The sequence below is a fragment of the Elgaria multicarinata genome, chromosome 4, assembly GCF_023053635.1.
Source record: "Elgaria multicarinata webbii isolate HBS135686 ecotype San Diego chromosome 4, rElgMul1.1.pri, whole genome shotgun sequence".
NCBI lineage: Eukaryota > Metazoa > Chordata > Lepidosauria > Squamata > Anguidae > Elgaria > Elgaria multicarinata.
In genome coordinates, this window is record NC_086174.1 from 80896327 (window position 1) to 80920110 (window position 23784).

Consider the following 23784-nt stretch of genomic DNA (forward strand, 5'->3'; position numbering starts at 1 on the left):
CTGCTTGGAGCATGGGTGCTAGGTAAACCTCACCATGGGCCACAAAGAGAGGTGCTCCTCCAGTTCATGTGGTCCTACCATATGACCACTTTGCCCAGGACCCGTGTCAGAGGTCAGCATGGTTGGGCACCTGCTGACAACACTGGGGCTCAGAAAGGCCTATCATGAAAGCTGCTGCCCCCACCAGGGCTCCTATCCAACACTGCTGCTACACCGACAGGGGCATTCACACTATGGTGGCAGCCATGCACTGTCACCACAATGAATCACTCACATTACCCCCTAACCCTGAACGTGTTTCCCCAGTGTGTGGCATGGGGCAGCGCTTCTGAGTAGGAACTCATCCATGCCTTGGTTCTGACCTGTGGCAGCCGGCCACCACCTTAGATTGGCCAAAGCATAATGCTAATGTGACAGTTGTGCATTGTATTTTGGGAAATCTAAAATGGCAGCCAGCTGCTGCAGAACAGAGTCAGGTTAAGGACTGGATCCGAAACACAGATTGGCCTCCATTCAAAAGTGACACCTCCCTCTGTGGAAATGCATCTGGTGCCCTTAGTCTGTATACCTATCACATGACCACTATCAACAGCAGATCACTCAGAAGCTGGACAAATTCCTACCTGTACATTGGACATGGGTGGCCACTTACACATTGTTCCAAAAGTCAGTCAGTCAGTTTATTGTGTTACAAGCAGTTAGCCATTATACACAAGTTATAAAAGAGAACAGTTTACAATAAAAATAATTGAGCATCATAAAAGGGGTCACTACCCAAACCCTTCATGCATTGTGTAGAACGTATCTGCATAGACTTAGCTAAAAATTTCGACACTCTAAAAGAAACATTTTTTTTTCATCTGATAACAAATGACAAACTTTAGCATGTGATGAGGAGCCCTTCAGCGATTTTAGCAAAGGAAAAATGTATATATTTCTAAGATCATTATACATAGGACATTCAAGCAAAACATGAATTAAGTCTTCAATAGAGACTGTGTTACATCCACATACTCTATCTTTACTTGGTAATCTCTTGTATCGTCCTAGCTGAACTGCTAAAGGGAGAACATTTAGTCTTGACTGTGTAAAGATTATCCTCAATTTAATGTTGGGTATATCCACCAGATAACTTGGTAGAGATAAATAAAATGGCGTGAAAGAATTATAGAAAGGGTTAGCTTTACAGGACTTAAGCTCTTCTGACTGAGACTGCATCTCTATATCCTTTAATCTTTGCAATAGCAGGGTTTTAGCTTTATCATGGCCCTGGGATAAGAGAAAGGGTACTGAAAATCCCAGATTCATTACAACACCTTGCATTCTATGCATCCATGAGTCTGAGCCCTCCTTGGCCAATGTCATCAGAAGAATCTCTGACAATGGTTGGAAGATGGATTTTAACCAAAAGAGCAGGGCTAATCTAAGAGCTTCTGCTCTATCGTTCAAAAGAGGAAATGCACCACCAAAAAAGATAACAAAGGGGTCATGGATTTGCAAAAAAATTGCATATTTATATAATTTATATTTGAACATGCACATTTAGAAATAATGACTACCATTTAAATGCAGTACCTCTCTCCACAGTGAGAGAAGACTCCCCATTAGACGGGAAGACTGTGAGCAGTGATCTGTGTGCCTGTTCCTTAGATTACTCTCCAGGTGTTGCTGAATATGGATGGGCAACTTCAAAGCCCCTGGGATCTACCACCTTATGGTTCTTTATCTTTAAACCATATTCGGCCTGGACAGCCCTTTTGGAGAACTGGTTTGGCACAAGCTCTCCTGTCGCCTGAGGCATGAGAGGGTATGTGCTGCCACTGCCACTTCCCACCCCCACCCCTTCCCGCTGCCACATCACATCTCGTTTCCTTACCTCGGCGTGCCCCCCTCCCCACAGTTCTTCCTCTTCCCTCAGCATGTACACCACCCCTTGCCTTTACCACTGCCGCCATGTTGGCTCTTTGGCGAGCCTGCCTTGGTCGCCATCTTCCTATTGCAAATGCCACAGTGGGAGAGGGGCTAGAGGGGCTCTCTGGAGCACCCGCTGGAGGTGGAAGCAGGGTGGGATGGTGCAATTTGCCACTCATCTCACTCTGTCACCTGAGAACGGCCCTGCCAGAAAACCTCTCAGGGATTGCATTACAGTGGTGGGTGGTGCAACAAGTGTGGGGCCGAAACACAAAAGATACCAACGTATTTTAGCTGAAAGCACTTACTACAAGTGCATAAGTCTTAGGAGAGGCGTTTCAACCTTTTAGAATGGCAGGGAGAATTCACAAAAGCTGGAAGACCACCAAATGATTGGTGGGTGAGAGGAAGGTGGTATGGCTAGGGAAAAGGGGACATGGCCTTCTGGGGAAACCCAGAGGGTTGGATTGGGGCCACAGGATGGCAGAATTTGGTTCTGTGGCCCCGAAATTTAGGATGACTTCAAATAAAGGACTCTCCACTGTAACGTAGAATACATCCCACCCCCCCATGTACACTTGCCACAATAAAATAAGCTGATATCATCCTATGAATGTGCCGCTTCCAGGGGGGAATGCAGATAAACCTTCTTTCAATATAATGGGAGCGTATCGCATTGAGAAATCCTAACAGACAAAAGCAGGCCTCAGGCAAGGCCCTGGTGGCATGCCCATGAAAACAAGTCCCTCCTGGAGAGTGTTTTAATTGCACTTGCCAAATTATGTTATATAGCATCTGTTATTAGCCCCAATGCACTGCCTGCCCTGTTAACACTCTCCTTTCTGAAAATCATGTCAGTTCTAAGGGAAAGTGAGCCATTTTGTTCTTCTAGGTCACACTAACCCAAAGTAAAAATAAAATATAAATCTGTCACATAAGCATGAGGCCATGTAGATGGCAATGTGAAATCCTAGATGATTTGCTACCTGGAGGCCTCTAAAACTGAGAGTCCTCTGTTATGTAATGGCACATATTTTTAGTCTAATTAAGGTTGTACCCTGTTGGCATGCTGGGTTGGCATGGGGAGGAGGTTGTTTACCAAAAAAGGCTTTGGAATTCTCTCGCACATATTAAAAAAACAACCCTGGGCAAATGAAGTAAGGAAGTCAAAACAAGTAACCTCAGACATAGACTTCTCAATGCTCAGACAGGAGATGAGGGAGGCTCCAGACCTGAGATTCCAGCTAGTGAATCACTAGACTTCATCTTTGGTTTCCAAAACAAGGATTTTATTGCATTGGTTCTAGTGGGGTTCTATTAGATTTTTATTTTAAGAACAACAACACCCAAACTCTGGGCAATATGTTCCTTGCAGTTTGTAACCATATGCTTGGGGAAATTCCAACCTGGGAAGATACAATGAAGTGTAAACTTCTCAGGCAAAAACAAATAAGTAAATAAAGTGTCACTGCCTGTGTGATGGCGCTGTGAATTGAACTTAGTGGAAGTTGGGTTTTGATGTTTCTGTGCCTTCTGCTAATTTTTTCCAGGTTTTTTTTCCTTTTCCTTTTTTTTTTTAGTTTTTTAGATGAGCGTGGAATCCTGTAGAATCGCTTAGTCATTTCCATGCTAGCAAACTGTATGACAAGGGTCTTGATTCACCAGTCAGCCTTTCCCAGCAGTCCAGTGGGGGATCTTGGGAGTTGAGGTGGATCTGGAGTTTGTCCTTAAGCAAGAGTGCATGTTCAAGACTACTTAATGCAGATTAGTTAAGCCTAACTCAGGGGTGCAGAACCTCTTTCAGACTGAGGGCCAAATTCCTTTATTTATTTATTTATTTATTTATTTGTAGCACTTATATACCATTCTACTTCTAAACAGATTCTGGAGCGGTGAACAATAAATGATAAAAAGATAAAAGAAATAAAACACCATATTGTTGCAAACCATCCAGAGAGTTTTGCCTATTGGGTGGAAGAAAAATGAAATAAATAAATAAATAAATCTTATTTTAAAACAGAGTGCCAATAAAAACTGTGGATGGTCAGTCAAGGAAGGCTTCCTGGAATGAAGATGTTTTCAAGAGGCACCGGAAACAACACAGTGTTGGCACCTGCCTAATCTCCAGGGGCAGGGAGTTCCAGAGAAAGGGGGCCACCACACTGAAGGCTCTTCTCCGAGTGGACTCCAATCAAGCCCTAGGTCCATGCCTTCTGAATGATGACCTCAGTCTGATAACCTCAGCGACTGGGAAGGTTGATAGGGGAGAATGTGGTCTTTCAGAGAAGCTTCATTCCTGTGGTGGGCAGAGCCAGAGGCAAAAAGGTTGAGGCCAGAAGCACAAGGGGTGAGCCCAAAATACCCCCCAAAATTAGCTCTTACCACCAACAACTAAACTTCAGGAGAGGCATTTCAACCTTTTATAATGGGGAGGGGGATGATGCACAAAATCCAGGAAATTAAACAATTGTTGGGGGGGAGCCCAGGGGAAGGGGGCAGTGCCATTCCCTTGCTTTTCCATTCCTGGTAGGCAGCAAAAAATAAGTTTTATTGAGCCCTTAGAGAGCTGCCACACGTGGCTACATTCAGCTTGGTGGGTCACGAGTGGTGCAGGCCTGGCTTATGGCCTATTACACTGCCATTATATAAAAAACAGAGGGCAAAGCTGCCTGGGGACTGCTTGGGATGACACGGGATTTTGCTCATTATGCCTGCATTGTATCGAGCACAAAGGCATTTTTAAAGCTCCCATCAGGAAGAGATTATGCTTCTGTTATGTACAGTACCGTGTTTGGCTTCCCGTGCACATAATGCATACTGAGAGAGCTGTGTAGTACATCAAAACAGACAGTGATTCAGTGGAAACAGTGCCTGCCCACCACTAACACCACTCTTGTTTCATCCTTATTTGTTCATTTGCTTAGACAAGAGTCCTCTTCTCTTCATTTGGAGAAGTATGGGGAAAATAAGGTACTTAAGACAAATAAGCAGTTCAGGAAGGCGGTTTGTAATTCCAGTGGTACTTAAAAGTACTTAACAGGTTCAATTGAGCCTGTTCAGGCAACACACTAAGCCATGGTTTTGCAGCAAATGGTCAATGAGCATGTTTAAACCATGGTTACATAGCCACCCCAGTTAGGAATAGTTCACACGACACACTAAGCCATAATGTTTAGCTCAAAATACTTAACCAACATGGCTTAGCATGTCATCTGAACGGGGTCATTGCATCCATGACATTTTTATTCGGGGTAAGGCACCTGGTTCTTCTCTCAACAATTTTATCTGTACAACAACCCTTTGAGATAGGTTAGTTAGCTTCAGAACAGGATTTGAGTCAAGCCTAGTCAGACACTCTATGCCAGATGTGGGAAATCAGATGATTTGGACTATAATCCCCATCATCCCTTATGGTTTGTCATGCTGGCTGGGACTGATGTGAGTTGTAATCCAAAATATCTGGAAGGCACCTCTTTTCTAAGTACCATACCACACTGGCTTGCACAGAAGTTGGACTTCCCAGCTCAACAAAGCACTTAAGCCTACTACATCTACACACTTTTACTTAGAAAATCCACTCTTCTTTCTTTGAAAAACTTAAGTATATGTTTAATGTCATTCATATGTTTAAAGGTGAATGATACCTCAGAATATCAATTACTCCCTTGCTTTCACCTGGAGGAGCATGCAGGGTTACTGGCATGGAGGTTGAATGGAACCCTCCTATACTGCTTCAATCTGCATGAGGAATCAGGGCTGGTCCAAGACATTTTGCTGCCTGAGGTGAAGAACAAAATGCCATGTACAGTAGCTGACTGGACAGGCAGTTTAATATTACTTCAATGTTAACCAGGATGCAATGCTTGCACTTTTTGATTAGCAAGGAGGTTGGCCTCATCTGCTGCCCCCACCCCTCAGAATTTCCTGTTCCCTCTGAGTTTAGCTGCAATTTTCATAGTAGCTGTGGGAATAGGAGGGAGGATGAATTTTCCCAGTAAAGATATATTGTTCCTTGTTGTCAGGCAAAGTATTTTGGGGTGTCTTGGCCCTGAATGGTCAATTAAGACCGATTAGCTTTACAAAAGACCTTCTCCTGGTGGTGCTGAAAACTGGAAGAACTGGTTTGTTGATATGGATCAACAGAGCTGCCTACATTTTTGGACTCTACTTGAGGGTGTGACCAAGGGATACACCTGCACTTCAAAATTTACCACTGGATAGGACAGCATCCTCTACTGACTGACTAGCCTAAGGGGTGCAGGAAAGCCACGTGGTGCATGCACATGGCTCAGTCGTTTAACACCTCACTCTAACACCTCACTCCTCATTCTCCACCTGAGATGCTTGCCTCACTCTGCCTAATGGTAGAGCCAGCTCTGAGAGCACTGGACACCCAGAAAAGGACTCTATGGCTGAGTTGAGATGACATATTAGGCAACAGAGGGGGGAATCACACTCACAGTGCATTCTTTTTCCTGTACACTTCACACGACATGTGGGTCCTTAGCCCTAATAGTTGGAAGGCATTGTGCAGTGATTCCCACTTTTCTTACTTAATGTATTTTCTGCTGTCAGAAAAAAGGCAGAAGGAGTGGTGGGAAAACACAGGATGGCTACAAATAGAAGACAACTATGTCTGGGCACCAACACAAACACCATAACATGAATGGGGCAGACCAATGGCATGATGAAACCTCCATCACAAAGTACCCTCAGTGAACTTTGAAGGTCTGAAACTGGATCACCCCATTTCTAGTCTGGCAAGTTAACCACTACATCTCACTTCCCTTTCCTCTGTTAAAGTCAACATTGGAGTAGCGGCTCAATCCACAGAACCTCACATATTGCAGCAGGCTACATGTGGTTCACTGCAGACAAGGTTCCCTGTCCTTTCCCCTGTGGAACAGACAGCTAGTACTGGGTTGAGGAGTGGAGGAGAAAGTCAAAACGTCCTGAGAGACATTGGGTTGACTCAATCTCAAGGCCCAAAGAGACACACTGACCTCTATTATTTAGTCTCATGCCATTTGGGGGTGGCACGCTCTGTGAGATTATTTCCGAGAGTGAGCAAACTATTTGGGTGATCCATTTTCTCTCTAAAATAATAAGTGACTATTAAGCAAAACGGCATACTGTACAGTTTGGAATGAAACAGTCGCCTGTTGTTATCTGGCAAACTTGTTTTCTCACAGTGTTGCATTTCCAGTGGGGCAAAACAGAATGAAATGTCAGGGAGACACAACAGAAACCGCCATCGTGCGGGCATTAATCGGCCTGTTTAATTAGCCAGCCGTGCACAGCTTGGACAATGTATCTTTCATTCAAGCAATCTTTTTCATAGTCCTTTAAAGTGGATTTCATGACAGCTACCCTCAAGGTGTCTGCGAGATTGTTTCCATGGGCACAGCATACAATGCACACCTTTACATTTGCAAAATAGTCGAGGTGCGATTAGATAATGCCATGGGAAGGAGAGAAACGGATCGGATGTACTGAACTAGACTGGAAGGGACGGGGGAAACATTTGATATCACCGAGACACAGAATACACATCAGCAGGCCTGGATCGCAAATAAGCTATTAGTTACTGTCTGGAGGGGAAATGCATATTCATGTCGGGGGATGGTGCGTAGTAGCGTAAGAAGTGGATGATTGAGAGCGATGAAAATAAATGGGGTGAGACAAACAGAAACATGAATCAGCAATGAGAGTTTTTAGAGCCTCGAAGTCAACTTGACGCTGGTGTTCCCAGAGGCATCGCGAAAGTGGTTCAACGAATTCTTGATGGCCAGGAAAACAAATTGGAAGCGGTTATGAAACTGTCTCGAGCAAAGCAGCCAAGAGTATTTGCATGCCTGGGGCTGTGCCAAGAGTCACCGCAATCTGGCTTCCTAGAGTGGGAGGTTCGCTTTCATTTTCATTTCTAAGTAATCTGTTTTAATATTCAAAGGCTAAATTCTTCAAGCACATTTGGTTGCCAATGTGGAGAGGGGGGAAATACAAATGCCTTTGAGGTAGTCCTGTGGTCATAAAATGTTGCCGCCACCCCCCTCCCAAATTCCTTGGACCTGAACAATCTTTTGTCCTCAAAGTCCCACGCTTCTACACCAAGCAGTATATAGCAAAATGAAAGCGGTATAAAAAAAGGCAGAAGACACACCAAGCAGGATATAATGGTATGAAAGCAGTATATTGTATGTGTCAATGGGCCCCAATGGTTGTCAATGCACTTCAGTACCGCTTTAAGCAGTAGTGTGGCTCCTGCCTTTTATATACTGCTTTCATACCACTTTCATAGCGTTATGTCCTGCTTGGTGTAGATCTGGCCTAATTGCACCATTCAGTTGTTCTCTGGATGCATGTGCAGAGGGGAACAGAGCCATATCTGCTCATGTTCTAGTCTATTCCAGAGGTAGTCACCCCAGTGCCCTCCCAATGTTTTGGATAACTTCCATTATCTCTGCCTATGCTGGTTGGGGCTGATGGGAATTGTAGTCCAAAATATCGGGTTGCCTGCCCCATTGTTATCGCTCACGTGGAATTCTGATTGCGTCTTTTTGTTCACCTGTCTTTCCCGTGCTTCAAGAAGACTATTCATTTGATGATGATGCCTCCTCCTCCTCCTACCTGCCATATTAATCCAATTAAAAATGTCATCATCACTTCTTTTTTGATGGGGAAAAAGGGTTTTGTAGTGTTTTTAAACACTTACAAAACTGTTCAGAGAGGGGAGGAAGTTAGTTTTGTAACTGACACAAGGGCCGGCCAATCTGTATTTTCTGCCAAAACCCATAAGAATGGACTCTCCTGGATCCCAATCTAGATGCAAAGGTTGCATATGTGTCTCAAGGGCAGTGGCTTTCATTGCACTGTGGAAGCTGTGCACATCTAGAGGCAGCCTAGGTGGAGCTGACCACCCTCAGATTGTAGAAACGGGACTAGATGGACCATTGCTCTGATCTAGCTGTTGTTACAAAGCACGTAACAGTGCAATACTATACATGGCTACTCAGAAGTAAGTTCCATTGAGTTCAACGGGTGGGTTGGTATAGGTGATTGGGGTATAGGATTGAAGCCTATGGAAGCAATCCTACAAACACTCACCTAGGCATAAGTCTCATTGAATTCAGTGGGGCTAACTTTTGAGGAGACACACAAACATAGCACTGTCAGAGGTTGTCAATACTAAGGAAAATGGCTCATACAGAATATATATAGAAGAACATCACTTTAGGTCTTTAATGATCCTTCACTTCAGCACACTGGAATACTATGGGTTGGATCCAGATGTACTCAAAGTAGACCCATTGAAATCAATAGGCTTAAGTTAGTCAATTCAGTTCCCATCTATTTCAGTGGGCCTACTCTGACTAAATATGGATTCGCCTGTATATATATAGATATAGATATAGAGAGAGAACTTTGAGAAGAAGTTCAACCAACTATTAAAATGATGATGATGATGATGATGATGATGAAGTACTTAACAATTATTATCTCATTTGCCTTCATACAACAGCCCTCTGGGTTAATCTAGACTGAGGCAGTGATGTCTCCAAAGCTACCCAGTCAGCTGATGTTTGATCCCAGCAGGGTTGTGCAAAGTGGGTCTTCTCTGCCTTGAAATTTGAACTGGAGAGGTGATTCTCTGCCTCGATTTCAGAACACCCCCTCCCCCTCTCTCCACCTTGTCAAATTACCCATCAAAGAACAATTCAGTATTCGGGTAACTGGTATTAACTGAAATGCTTACAGCTCCCTCAGGAGGGCTTTAGGCCTGCCAAGATTTAATCAGTTCCGTTCATGCTTTGATTTTTTTTTAGGAATTTTTAAATTGAAATTAGCAAAATGCTTACATCTACGTAATCTCTTTGTAGATAAAGAGATTAAACATGGCAAGCTCTTAAGGCAGGCTTTAGTCGTGCCCACTTCGAATCAGATCCATTGATTTTTTAGGAACTTTTAATAAAAAAATTCCCCACTCCAGCCTTCTCCAACCTGGTGCCCTCCAGATCTATTGAACCGAGCCCCCACCCCTGCACCCAGCCACTGAAATAGTCTGCATGTGCCTGACTCAGGTGTAGAAGCTTTCTCAGGCCTTAGCTAGACCAGGCTTTATCACGGGGTGAACTCCAGGATCGTCCCTGTGCGTCCACATGATGCACAGGGGATCCCAGGATCAGGGAGGGATCATCCCTCCCTTGCCCCGGGATAGAGCCCTCCACTTCAGGCCTACTTTTTCTGCAGTCTCAGTCTCGTGTGGCCCGTTGCCGCGGGTTGACCCAGCTCTGCACCCATGGGGGTAGGGTGAAGGGAGCGGGGTAATTAAGTTAATTTTTTTTAAAAAGACCTACTTTTAGTGCAGGAGCGTTCGTGCACTGCGTCTCCATTAAAAATAAAAAATGGCGGGCGCAACGCCTTTCTTCCTGACGGCATTGCACTTCACATGTAAATGGAGGAGGGATCTCACTTTAATCGCAACAAGAGATCTTCCCTCCTCCATCCTGGATTATCAGGTAGGTCTAGCTAAGGCCTCACTCACCATGCCAGCCAGCCAGCCAGCCCAGCAACACTTTCACACTGTGGAAATGTGGATGATTGACTTCTATGAGTCCTAGCAGAAACACGCTCCCACCCACCCCCACCCATGGCCAGAATCAGCAGCAAGTTAGTGTTTCCCACTCCCCCAAACACTGCGATTAGAGAAGAACATGGTCAGGGACAGTGTTGTGGCTATTCCAAATTGGTTAGCCACTGAAGTCAATATCAAACACACACACACACACACACACACACACACACACACACACGGATAATTCCGGAGACTTTAGAAACTCTGACTGGGCACCTCTCCACTCTGATATTAATCGCTGGGTTTGGAAGTGGCCAATCTTTGCTCTGAAAGATCGAATGCTCCATGGATTTTCGCGGTTACCAGATAATTCCGGGGCAGAGTGCACACCCCTAGAGCCCAGGTCTCTCACAACCAAATCCAACAGTCTGTATGGCATTACACCAACACAATTCCAGATACAGGTCAGGTATATATCACATGGAAACCACAGGCAACCAGGAAGGATGTGCCTTGCAAAATATTAACACTAGCACTATATTGCACTAGTGAAAACTACCAGTTACCCCAGAAAACCCATTACACCAGCAAGCACTATTGGCATTGTGTTAGAGGTTGTTGACGCTATTGTAACAAAATTTACATTCATGGTAGTTTTGCATTGGATCCTGCTCTATGTGTTTGCAAGTGTCACATGGTAGATGTCTGCAACCAACTATTTGGCTGATAAATTCCATCCTGATCCTATGCATGTTTGCTTTGAACTGAGGTTCAGTGAAGCTCACGTCCAACTGAGTGTGCATAGGATTGCAGTTTTCAGAATACACTCATAGCAATTACTTTCATTGACCAACCAATTTTTTCTGTTGATTGTTTGAATATCATAACATAGTTCACATCTGCAACATTGCTCTCGGGTTTTGTGAATGAGATGGATTTATGAATTAAGGCATAAAGGCTGGAATGAAACCCTAAGTGTGCTGAACTGTCAAATGCCATTGGTCAATACATGAAAAAGCTTTATCTGTTTACTATTGTATAACAGGAAAAGCCATGAATAGGGGGAAAAATAATCCTGTGACAACTCATCAAATCTCCTGTAATCACACTTTTGGCAATGTTCTGGTCTAAGGAATTAATGTGGCTGAATAGCATGTGTTGTTTTTTTGTTTTGTTTTGTTTTGTTTTTAAATACAGACAAAACCTCTGAAGAAACCTGAGAAAAACAGCCTTGCTAAATAAGGGGTGGGGGAGAGCCCAAGTTAACATTTTGCAAAAGCATGAACATCTTTTATTAAGATGAAATGGCACACCTGGCTTTTGGGCAATTGAGAATGTTTGTGATTGTTGCTGTTCTAATTTGGGTTGGGATTAATAATGAAGGACTCTCCAACCCAGCCAGGACAGATCAGATATTCATCTTAACTGAAACATACCTAAACTATTTGTACTTGCGTCTCCTGGCATAGCTAGCCAGAATGGCCCTTTTAAAGAAATATATATGTGCTCTGGTTCGGTGCCCAACCTGTAGTGCTTCTAGCTTTCGCATGATGGAATGCATTTCCATCAAACCTAGGAAGTAAAAAAGGTAATTCAGAAATGAAAGAGGATGTGTTTTTTATGTTTATGTATAAAAACAAACAAAATCAAGGTGTTCCATCTCTTTTGCAACACACGGAAGCATTTGTGTATCTCAGGAATTCTGCAATGGTTTGTCAGAAGCTCTTATAAGTGGGGCCCAGCCTGCATGTAGGATGATCATATGGAAAGGAGGACAGGGCTCCTGTATCTTTAACAGTTGTATAGAAAAGGGAATTTCAGTAGGTGCCATTTGAATGCATGCAGCACCTGGTAAAATTCCCTCTTCATCATAACAGTTAAAGCTTCAGGAGCCCTGCCCTCTTTTGTACCTTTTGTAGCCTACCTGACACTTTGAACAGCTTGACAACTTTGATCTGCTTGATCCGTTCTGCCTTGCCAAATGTTATGTTGTCCCTTTGATCACAGATAACTATGCTGATTTTGATATTTTGCCTTCATAATTGCTTGCAACTCAACCCACATTGGTTGTCATATCATGAAAGTGCTGGGTCAGGTGCCTGGTCCCTGAGCATTGACAAGGCTAAGCTTTACCGGTGGCAGATGTCTAGAAAGGAGAGGTGGACCATCTACTTTTGCTTCCCTAGACTTTTACCACTGGTAGAGCCTAGCCTTGCTTCATGATAGGACAGCCAAGTATGAGTTGAGTTGCAAGCAGGAAATATTGTCCAATGCCTGCATTACCACAAACCAAATGCTTCTTCATAGATCTACTCAGCTTCCATCTTCAATATGACAGATTAGTTCAATGTCAGCAAAACCAGAAGTTGCTAGGACTTCCTAATAGGAAATTGATTCCCACCTTTCTCATGACCACCATGAAGTATCTTGTAAGAATTAACCTCTTGTAGTTGGGTTTTTTCCCCACTGGGTTGATGCAGTAAGAGTAGTACTTGCAGTGATCACTTCAGCAGTAAAGTCTTCTCAGATTTGGATTAAGCATGCCTCCGACCTCAACCGTCTTCTCTTGGCATTGATGCAGCAGGGAAATAAGCCAGTCAGTACTTCTTGAGCTTTGTCTACATTTAAAATATTTTTGGTCAAATCTCAAACTTAAATTATACCTCCTTTTTCCACTCAGTGTTCCAATGATAATAGGTGGATGTTTTTGCTGAATTGTTTCAGATAACTATAGTACAAGGTAGATTTCATTTCTAAAAGCTGAACAGGCTGCTGAGAAGTATATCAAGTAGTCATTAACTCTGCTGTCTTAAATGTAAGAACTTGAAAAGTTGGCTCAGTTTCCAAGAACATTTGGCCAAATTCAGCCTTGGGTGAATTGACTTTAAGACCCTTTTTGTGGGTTATGGGGTTCATTTGGAGTGGCTCACAGGACTGAAACCTAAACTACATCTACTAAACGAACAAACCACATAGGGCTTGGCTGAACACATGTGAACCTGACCCTTGCCTAACCAAACACTATCAATTCGGGTTTAGTTGATTCCAGCAGTAGGGCAGGCAAATCTACATCAGCTGGACATGATGTACGTTTCTTCAGAGTTTTGGAACCAACTGTGTTTGCACATATTTCCTAAGGTCATCAAGTTTCCCATTCATGCTTGCCTTCTTAATCCATCCAGTTGCAAAAAGTTGGCAATGGTCATTTTATTCCTCTGTTTTTGTGTCACAGGTTAAAAATAACTAACAAATCCAATTTTTTAAACAGAAAGAATGACATGTTTAAGATGAGACATCAGAAACAACCAAAAGTGACTAACACCGACCAATTCTTGGAGTAAGAGGCCTAACTTTTAGGTATAGAATTAGTTTGAACCCTGCAGGAGAATTCAACAGCTATTTTTCTTTTTCTAAGTATCAGATGAATTTAATGGAATTCTGCATCACTTACTCCAAGCCCCCTGGACATTCGTATGCAGCAGTGTGGTGGGAGGACAGGTGGGTTTTTTTGGATTGGAGTCAGTTGAGTGGTAGAGGGGCTGACATCTTAGATGTCCCAAAATGCAATGCCCAGTGTGTGAGAGGGCTGCACTGCTGTCAGAAGGCCAAAGTTGCTGATGCAAATTATTATTATTATTATTATTATTTATTTATATAGCACCATCAATGTACATGGTGCTGTACAGATTACACAGTAAATAGCAAGACCCTGCCGCATAGGCTTACAATCTAATAAAATTGTAGTAAACAATAAGGAGGGAAAGAGAATGCAAACAGGCACAGGGAAGTGTAAACAGGCACTGGGTAGGGTGAAGCTAAACAGTATAGAGTCAGAACAAACTCAATATTTAAAAGCTATAGGGAACAGAGAAGTTTTTAGCTGAGTTTTAAAAGCTGTGATTGAGTTTGTAGTTCTCAAGTGTTCTGGAAGAGCGTTCCAGGCGTAAGGTGCAGCAGAAGAAAAAGGACGAAGCCGAGTAAGGGAAGTAGAGGTCCTTGGGCAGGCGAGAAGCATGGCATCAGAGGAGCCAGACAAGGGCAGAGTAGCAAGTGTTGGCCCCCTGCATAGGGCAGCCACTTGGGCATCGCGAGAAAAGAGAGTACCAATTTGCATAAAATGTGCAGATGCAAATTTAGATGTTGTTGTTGTTGTTGTTGAAATAGGAATGCATCTCAGTATAGTGTAGAAGACTATGATCGGGTGACCTATGTACCTTGTCCAGTCTGCTCTCCAGCTGCTGTTAATGAGCAATGTCAAGGCCCAGCTCTTCCTTCTGATGCTTCTTTATCTTTAAACTGGTCTTGGACTGGACAACCCTTCAAACAAGATGCCTTCAAAACAGAAGATCATCCTCTGTAAAAGAGGATACGTGTCCACCCAGTTGTCCCTGTATGCTGTGTGCTGAAATGAAGTATTGCATGTTGTTTGTTTATACAATTATTATTTTGTAAACCGCCCAGAGAGCTCCGGCTATTGGGCAGTATAGAAATGTAATAAATAAATAAATAAATAAATAAATAAATAAATAATTTTTCCTGTCCTTCAGCTCCCAAAGCCCCCCTCCCAGTATCTTATGTTGCCCACTGGGTTTCCAATGGCAACCCAGCTTTACCCAACTACTTAGGGAAGCGAGACATTATTCTTTGGCTCATCCTATGTTGTTTTTTGTGTTTCTATCAGAAGCAGAGGCAGTCTAGTTCAGCCTTCTTTAACCTGGTGATCTCCAGATGTTTTGGATTTCAGTGCCCAGCAGCCCCATCCAGTATGGCCAATACCCATAAATGCTGGAAGTGTGGTCTAAAACATCTGGAGGACACCAAGTTGGAGAAAGCTGGTATAGCTGCTGGACCATGAGAAGCCGATATGCTGGAGTAAGGAATGAGCTCACACATATGTTTTTTTCTTGGATTGGCTAGAGTTCTGATGGCCAAGTCTGAGAAACTCTGATTCCAATAATTCACATCTTCAAATAGACCCTGAAAGCCATAATGGAAATGTGTAAGAGCATGGCTAGTAAATGTCATCAGGATAAACTTTCCACTGTGCTGTGATGCAGATTTAATAAGACTTAGATGTACTCCATCACTGAAAAACTGAAGAGACATTGATACACATAATTCAGTGCCTTTGATAATATGACTGGGTTGGAAAATAAAGTGTGTGTGTTCAGCCAAATAAATATTATTTGTCAAGATACCAAGCTTTGGTAAATAGGTCAAACATATACACATTTATGATTTCACTCTTAATAATGAGCTTAACAATCAGAGACTCCATTATTTTTGGCAAAATAAATGTCATAAAAGCCTACCAAATTATTTTTCTTAAAAAATCAAAATAAAAAATCAGTGTGCAGTTCTTAAACCAAAAGCAAAAAAAAAAAAAAAAAACCACTCTGGATGCAATCTCCACGCCACTCCAAGCATCAAGAGAGCAGTGAAAAACAGACTTTGTACCCTATTAAGGAATGTAAGAATTATAAAAACAGAAGGAGATAGATCAAAAACACATTTGGGTTTTGCATCATGGAAAAATTGGTATTCATTGGTATTCTGTCGTGTGTGTGTGTGTGTGTGTGTGTGTGTGTGTGTGTGTGTGTGTTTTAAATCCTGTGCTTTATTGGAAAAGCACAGATATTATGTGAGTCATGTACCCATATGCAAGAGCTCTGGGCTCACACAGGACACAAAAAGACTGAGGTCTCAATGCAAGATCAAAAGAGTCCAGTTTTAAACTAATCAACAGAAATTTCCTGGAGGAGGAGAAAAACACACAGAGAAAAAGCCTTTCAAATGACAGGCATATGCTGCTGGGGAATGAGTCCGTTTATTTGTTTTGTGTCCATAGAGAGGTATGTTTATGTGATTTCCAAAAGACCAGCACAACACCAAAAATTTGGAGTTAGCAACTCGTCAGAGTCACCATTGGAACCTTGCTTCATTGTATTTGTTTACCATGCATCCTTGGCAACCAGTTACCAGGCTGTACGCACATGGCTGCTACAATAGGCACAATGATTCATGAAACAGTTAATTTCTTCTTTCATACTATGAGCCTGCTATAATAGGTACAACAAGCCGTTCCAATTTACACCATGTGCAGTACAGGAAGTTGCATGAGGTATGGCTCAAGCCATCCTGAGTTACTGAAACTAATTGCATGCTTCTCTCAGTCATCAGCTCAGAGGCTATATGAGATGTCTTAAGATTGGTCCCAGTTTATAGCCATATCCAACTGCCCATTATATTCTTTTTTTAATGGTCACAGTGTGTATGTTAAAAAGAGATTTGGTGTTTTCAGTGGAGATGTTTCAGTGGCCTTCTGAATCAGAAAGACAATAGAAAGCATGAGTACTATATGCATATGGATCTTGTGTCGGCAGGCTCTGTGTCTTATTTATTACATTTATATCCCACCTTTTTTCCTCCAAGGAACCCAAGGCGGCATACATAATCCTCCTCCCCTCAATGTTATCCTCACAACAACAACCCTGTGAGGTATGTTGGGCTGAGAGTCTGTGACTGGCCCAAAGTCACCCAGTGGGTTTCCATGGTTTGATGGGGACTAGAACCCAGATCTCCTGACTCCCAGTCCAATGCCTTAGCCACTACACCACAGTCTACACCACACTACACCACACTTCGCTTCAGCCATCAGTCTTCAAGCCCCTGGTCATAACTCCTCCTATTGAGTAGGATGCCAGGAAGAGCTATACACATCAGGCAGTATCGGTGCTTCATCCCAGTGAGTTCTATGGGACAAAACAAATGAGCTCTTAGAGAGGCCAAAATCCCAGCCCTTTCTCCAGAAACTCAGTATGTGCAGTGTCAGCTGCCCTCCTAGCACTCCTGGGGAAAATAGCAGCTGAGGGGGAGGGGGCGGGCAACCCTGTTCATGTTGGCCAAAGTGTGGAAGGAAAGCTCAGACAGTGGTCCTGACCTTGATCAGAGGCCTCCCTATGGCAAATGCACATTTAATATAGAGTGGCGTTTGGCTGAGTCAATGCACCATTTTATTGCCTCAGTGATAAATTACTGGCCCCTCTGGAGGAAAATAAATCAGTGGATGTCTGGGCCCACTCAGTGGGATTAAGCCAGTTTAAAGGTAAGAACACTGATGAAGTAGTTTATAGGTCCCAAAGGATGGGAACGATGCAACTTGCAGTCCAACACATCTGGAGGGCACCAGGTTGGGGAAGGCTGTTGGAATCCAACCATCAGTACTGCCAAGAGTGGTGGCTCAACATAATGGAAAGGCCTGAGCATGAACATGTGCAATTGAACATGAAAGTGGTTATTTTGTGAGCAGAATGAGAATAAAATGTGTTGATTCCAAATAGGAGTGCATATGATATCGAATACGTCCCAAAGTACAATACTTTAGTGAAGTCCAGTGTTGGGAGGACTTATTCATTCTCCCTTTCTCTCATTTCAACTTAACTTTCCGGCTGTTGATTTTACATTTTCTCTGAGATGGAGTCCAAATGTTGCTCATGATATTCTACTTGTGTTTTAAATGAAATAGAGCTGATATCATAAAATGCCCAAGGCAGGTGTAAATCGCGGGTCTGTTTTATGCTGACAGGTACGAAGGTGGATCAAGAGCCCCATGGTCAGCATGGAAAAACATCAGACAAGCAGCCTCAAATACCCGGGATCCACTGTGATGCATATACCTCAAGGGGAGCCTGACATTGAGGCTCCATTATGCCAGATGTGCTTCAGTGACCACACTTTTCAAAGAGGGATTGTCCCACCGGACACAGAGTCATGTTCCTGGGAAGGCCACAGGAGCTGCAATGTAAGCAAGACGCTTTCTCGCATGTATTTACAATAGGGGTGTTGAACGTCTTTCAGTCCCATTGGAGAAGCTGTTGGGGGCTGCATTGTAGCAGTGGAGGGGGCTGAAGGCAAAAGGAGTGGAGGCCAAAATGCACCCAACACCAGGATATTTAAGCTTAAAGCTTTTACTGACAGTCACTAAGCCTTGGAGAGACATCTTAGAATGGAGATGAAAATAGGCAAAAACTGGGAAAGCACCAAACTAGGGGTGATTGGTGGAAGGTGGTGGGCCAGGAGAAGGAAGCCATGTGGGTAAACCCAGGGGGCAGACTGGACTCCACTATGTGGCCTGCAGGCCTGAGTTTCAACTCCCCTGATATACACCATGCTTAGATCTCCACTGCATGACCAAAGACATTAAAGAAATCACACACTAGATTTCTATGGGAACGGGGCTAAGTAGCAAGTGCCCTGTGTTCCACCATCTCATATAGAGTGGTGCCTTTCCATGTCGTATTAATTTGGAAGGGATCAGAGGTCAGTGGTAGAAGTAGTGGAGGTTGGTGGTTCGGTGGGGGTGTGAATTCATTACAAGTTTCAGTCAGAACCAGCTAGAGCTCTAAATGAGTTGTGCAAGGTGTTGAACCCTAACCCCAAAATAGGTTTAGAACCTTGGATGGCTCCTTTAAAGTTCTGGCTGGTTGAATGAATTCACAGCCCCACTGGAATCAGCGCCATCAGCCTCCACTCGGCAGAGCACAGGTTTGGCACACAGAAGGTCCCAGGATCAGTGCCATGCATCTCTAGCAAAAAGGGACAGGTAGCGGATGAAGGAAAAACACCTGCCCTGGAGCGTTGCTGACAGTCAAAACATGCAATACTAAGCTAGGTGGACATAGGGATCCTTTCTACACCTAAGGATTATCCCAGGAAAATGAAGAGATCGTCCCTGCCTGCTCCCGGGATCCCCTGTGTGTCATTTGCATGCACAGGGATGATCCTGGGATGATCCCTGGGAAAAAGACAGGTGTAGAAATGGCCATAGTCTAGGGTGACCATATGAAAAGGAGGACAGGGCTCCTATATCTTTAACAGAAGTATTGAAAAGGAAATTTCAGCAGGTGTCCTGGTGAAATTCCCTCTTCATCACAACAGTTAAAGCTGCAGGTGCCCCGCCCTCTTTTAAATCTGGTCACTCTAGTATAGCTCCTGCAGCTTTAACTGTGGTGATGAAGAGGGAATTTCACCAGGTTCTCCATATATACAAATGACACCTGCTGAAATTCCCTTTTCTATTCAACTGTTAAAGATACAGGAGCCCTGTTCTCCTTTTCATATGGTCACCGTACCGTAATCTGACCTGGTTTAAGGCAGTTTCTTGCTTTCCTAATGGACAGCACTGAAAGCAAACTCAACAGACCCATTCGTCCTTCTTGCTCTTATTTTGTGGGTTCTCCAGGATTATTTTCCATGGCAACTTTACACATATGGTGGGGACCTTGTGGCAATCCTCTATCCCAGGGAATTGTGGGCCATCCCCTGTTCTTGGCATGAGAATACAGCCATCAAATTGAAAAAGCAGAGAGTGCCATCCTCACAGCACCATTAATGGCTAAAACTGACCTGATAGTGTGCCTGATAGCATGACCCAGCCTTTCCCAAACTGGACTACAAACTGCCCCCAGCCAGTGTAACTGCTGTGCTGTCAGGGAATGATGGAGGTTGTAGTCCTACACATCAGTAGGGCTGCAAGTTGAAGCAGGCCAGTAGACCCCCATTGAGGCAAAGCACATGTGAACTGTGAAACCTGATCTGTGCCTGACTGGAGGCCATTGAGAGCCTCATATAAACTGCTTGGAGTTTTGTTTTAAAAAGAGAGGTGGTATTAAGGCTGAAATCCTGTTTATACTTACCTCCATGAGACTTTCTTCTGAGTGAGATGCATAGGATGATGCTGTAAAATAAGTAAAATATTTATTTTAATAATATGTTAGTAGGTCAGTCCAAATGGAATGTTTTTTTCTTAAAGACTTCCAAACCCATATAGTAAACGCAGCCAGATTACTAAAAAATGTACCTGCTTCTGGACTGTGGATTTTGGATTCCAAACAAATCCACATTGTGAAGAAACGTTCAAGCCAAGATGGGCTGACAAATTCTGTTGTGAGGGGCTTTTCTTTTCCCCCCTGAAGAGTGGAGGGAGGTGCCTAATGATGCCATGGAAGGAGAAGAAAGAGCACGAAAGGAATAAAAATATTGGCTCTAATAAAATATAGTTATTCTGCAGGAGCTGGGCTCCAACGATTATTCCCCCCCCCTCAAATATTAACTTTTAACAAAATAATTAAACAAATAAAAGATGCTTGTGTCAATTATTATGCCAGCTGCAAATCTTAAGCATTCTTGGGCAAGCTACATGAAAGGGCCTCAAGAACTGATTTTCATTACGCTTTGCACATTCATATGGAAAAGATTTAGCTGAGTGCAATTTTCTCCTCAGCCCTCTTTCCCATGGCTGGAGGCAGCCAAGAGATGTTTAGTCAGCAGAAGGAGGCACAAAGAAGAAATGACATTTTCTAATCTTGCCACAGTTTGGAAGGGCCACTTAGGATGACCGAGCGTGCATACGCAGGACTGAAAGTGCATTGGGTTTGCTCATGGATGATCAGAAGCAGGCAGAGCCTAGATACCCAGAGACTAGTATTCAGACCTTAAGGCAGCCTTCCCCAACCTGCTGCTCTCCAGAAGGCCTGGACTATAACTCCCATCATCTCCAGCTAGCATGGCCAGTGACCATGCTAGATGGGGGGGTTGATGGGGGTTGCAGTCCGACAGATTGGGAGATTCTGAGAGGCTGTACTAAGGACTCAAGCCCTCTGCATGCAGTTATCCAGAAGTATGGGAACCACTGACCCCAGACACAATCCTGCACCGCACAGGTGTGTGTGGATTCAGTTAAGTAAGTGTGTGGGTGCAGCTAGTTGCATGGCTGTATCACCCCTGGGGATGTCAGGGGAATCTGGTTTGTGAGTGGAGCTCAGTGAAATTTTGCCAGCTCGCCCCACCCCCCACCCTGGATGCGAGCTCGCGGATCCCTGAGTTGGCTCGACTTGGTGTGGTTTCAGGCAAGTCAGGCAAGCTTGTGGTTTCCCGCTTTTGTGTGTGTGTGCAAATTCCGATTTGCGCAAATTCACAGTGGGGAATATTAGATCAAAATTGCAACTTCCACAAAATCACCACCATAAATAGTGCAATATCCGCAAAATTGCAGGCATAATTGGTCCCTTACGTCTGCATTTTTACACAGATGGTATTATTAATGGCTGCAATTTTGCACAAATTGTGTTTTCTGTCAATATTCCTAACTGCAAATTTGCACAAAGTGTACACAAAAAATAAAAGCTGCGGGCTCTTGCCGCATGCATGCAGACTGTCTGGTGGCTCATCCTGCATGTATGTTGGGATCAGGCAGCCAGCAGGAGTTCAGTGGGCGAGCAGAGCACAAACAGGACTCAGGGGAGTTCACCCATCCCTAATTCCCTAATCATCACCTTGGAGGAAGGGAGAATTCTGATCAAATGGAAATAAACCACACAATCAACCCCAGTGTGTGTGCAAGTGTGTGTAAACATGTATCTATGTGTGCACACATGTATGTATATGTATAAGTATGTATATGTATTGGGAGAGTCTACTTGGATGAGACAGTTCAGTAACTAGTACTGCCCATAAGGTTGGAATATTCACACATACTCGCCAGTGACATGGGATTATATCATGGGAAAATGGCTCTCCTGCTTCTGCGTATCTTTATTAAGAGGGGCATAATTTCCCTAAGATTTGCAGCACCAGCAAACAATTTTTGGTGTGAGGCAGGTTACCACAGTTGTGGTATCAATGTGATATCATAAAGACTGGCAGTATGAGGTCATTCATAGAGCATTCAATGAAGGCATTTAAGGATGGCTGTTTCTGACAGTTCCTTGAATCTTCATTGCTGCATGCAAATATTTGCAAACATTACCCATAAGCATAAATTAAGTGCATATGAAGCAGTCTGGAGAATCCTGATTATGCCACAACAAGGCATGAATAAAAGACATGAATGAATGTTTCAGGGCAGTGTTTATACAAGCGTCCTTACGGGGCTGAAACATACTCTGTCAGTAAGTCTGCTCTGTGCCATCAGCCACAGAGCACTAATGTTTCAGACCATCCTCACCTCCAACCCATCTGCAGTGCACGGTGTGGGCAGGAGTGGTCATAGGACCAACGAATCAATCCATGAGTAAAGCCGCTGTGAAATTGTGCCTTCTATGGCATGCCACATCGCCTTTGCTTTTGCTAGTTTAGCCCTACATTACTGAAAATGGGGGATGGGAGGTACCTATGCCGACACATCCCCCTAACAGGCTAAAAGGATTATTTATTTATTTACAATATTTATATAACACAACCCATTGAGGAATTTCGGAGGGGTGGACAAATCGAATCACTTTAAATGTTCCTTTTTTATTATTATTTAACTTCATGTGAACATTGCCAATTAAAGTGTGTGCTGCATTACTCCATGCTAATAAGCTTACTTTCAAAACAAAGCCAATGACACATTATGTAACAGGTGTAACTGTAAATCACCCAGTTTTGAAAGAGTTTGCAAAACAAGTTTGGAGACCAGTTTTGCTTTCAGTTGAATGTGGATCTCCCTCCCTCTCTCTCTCTCTCTCTCTCTCTCTCTCTCTCTCTCTCTCTCTCTCAAAACTGGCTGTTCAACTCTTGAACTAGCATGGGAATGTTTAAGCCTTTCAGTAAAACATACTTTACTGTCATGTTTGTTTGTTTGCATGCTTGCTTGCTTGCTCACTCAATATGATTGGTAAAAGTACAACAGTTTAAAGTAATGCTAGGAAGAAGTGGGGGAAGGCAATCTCATGATCTTTAAGTCTTTGAGGTAAATTTACTGAAATACTTCAATCACGAACCCTACACATTTTCCCCATAGATTCAAAACTTCTCTCACACTACCAACAGCTAGCGAACGCTGTCCATTTCTCTCCAAATAGCTTAATAGCACAATCCTATGCATTTTTAGGAGGATATAATTCCCACTGTGTTCAATGGGGCTAACTCCCTAGTAAGAGTTTTAGCCTAAGTTGGTCCCATTTATTCACAGTTATGGTGTCATTCAAAAGCAGCTGGCATAGATGCAAATCAATATTCTTTAGTGGAGCCAAACATTGCCTAGGGAAAGTGGGATCAAATGTTCCTTCACTGCTGTCAGTTATGTAGCCCAACAGCTCTATATGGTGGCCTTCCCCAACTTGGTGCCCTCCCAATGGATTGGACTTCAAGTTCTATTAGCCCCAACCAGCCTGGCCAATGGTTAAGAATGCTGTGAGTTGTAATCCAAAATGTTTGGAGAGCTCCAGGTTGGGAAGACTGTGCTGACATCCCAGGCCATGACTTCGGAGAAGCCGAACCAATGGCAACTAGGAAGCACATGTCTTAGACAATTGATT

At 43.5% G+C, this 23784-nt stretch overlaps 1 protein-coding gene across 1 annotated transcript in view; it reads left to right on the forward strand.

Moving 5' to 3' along the window:
* Window positions 1-23784, forward strand: part of SGK1 (serum/glucocorticoid regulated kinase 1) — an 85718-nt gene that overhangs the window by 18928 nt on the left and 43006 nt on the right. Inside the window, exon 2 of the mRNA XM_063124650.1 lies at window positions 18069-18284. Coding sequence (XP_062980720.1) covers window positions 18069-18284 — 216 coding nt within the window. The remainder of the gene's footprint in view (window positions 1-18068; window positions 18285-23784) is intronic.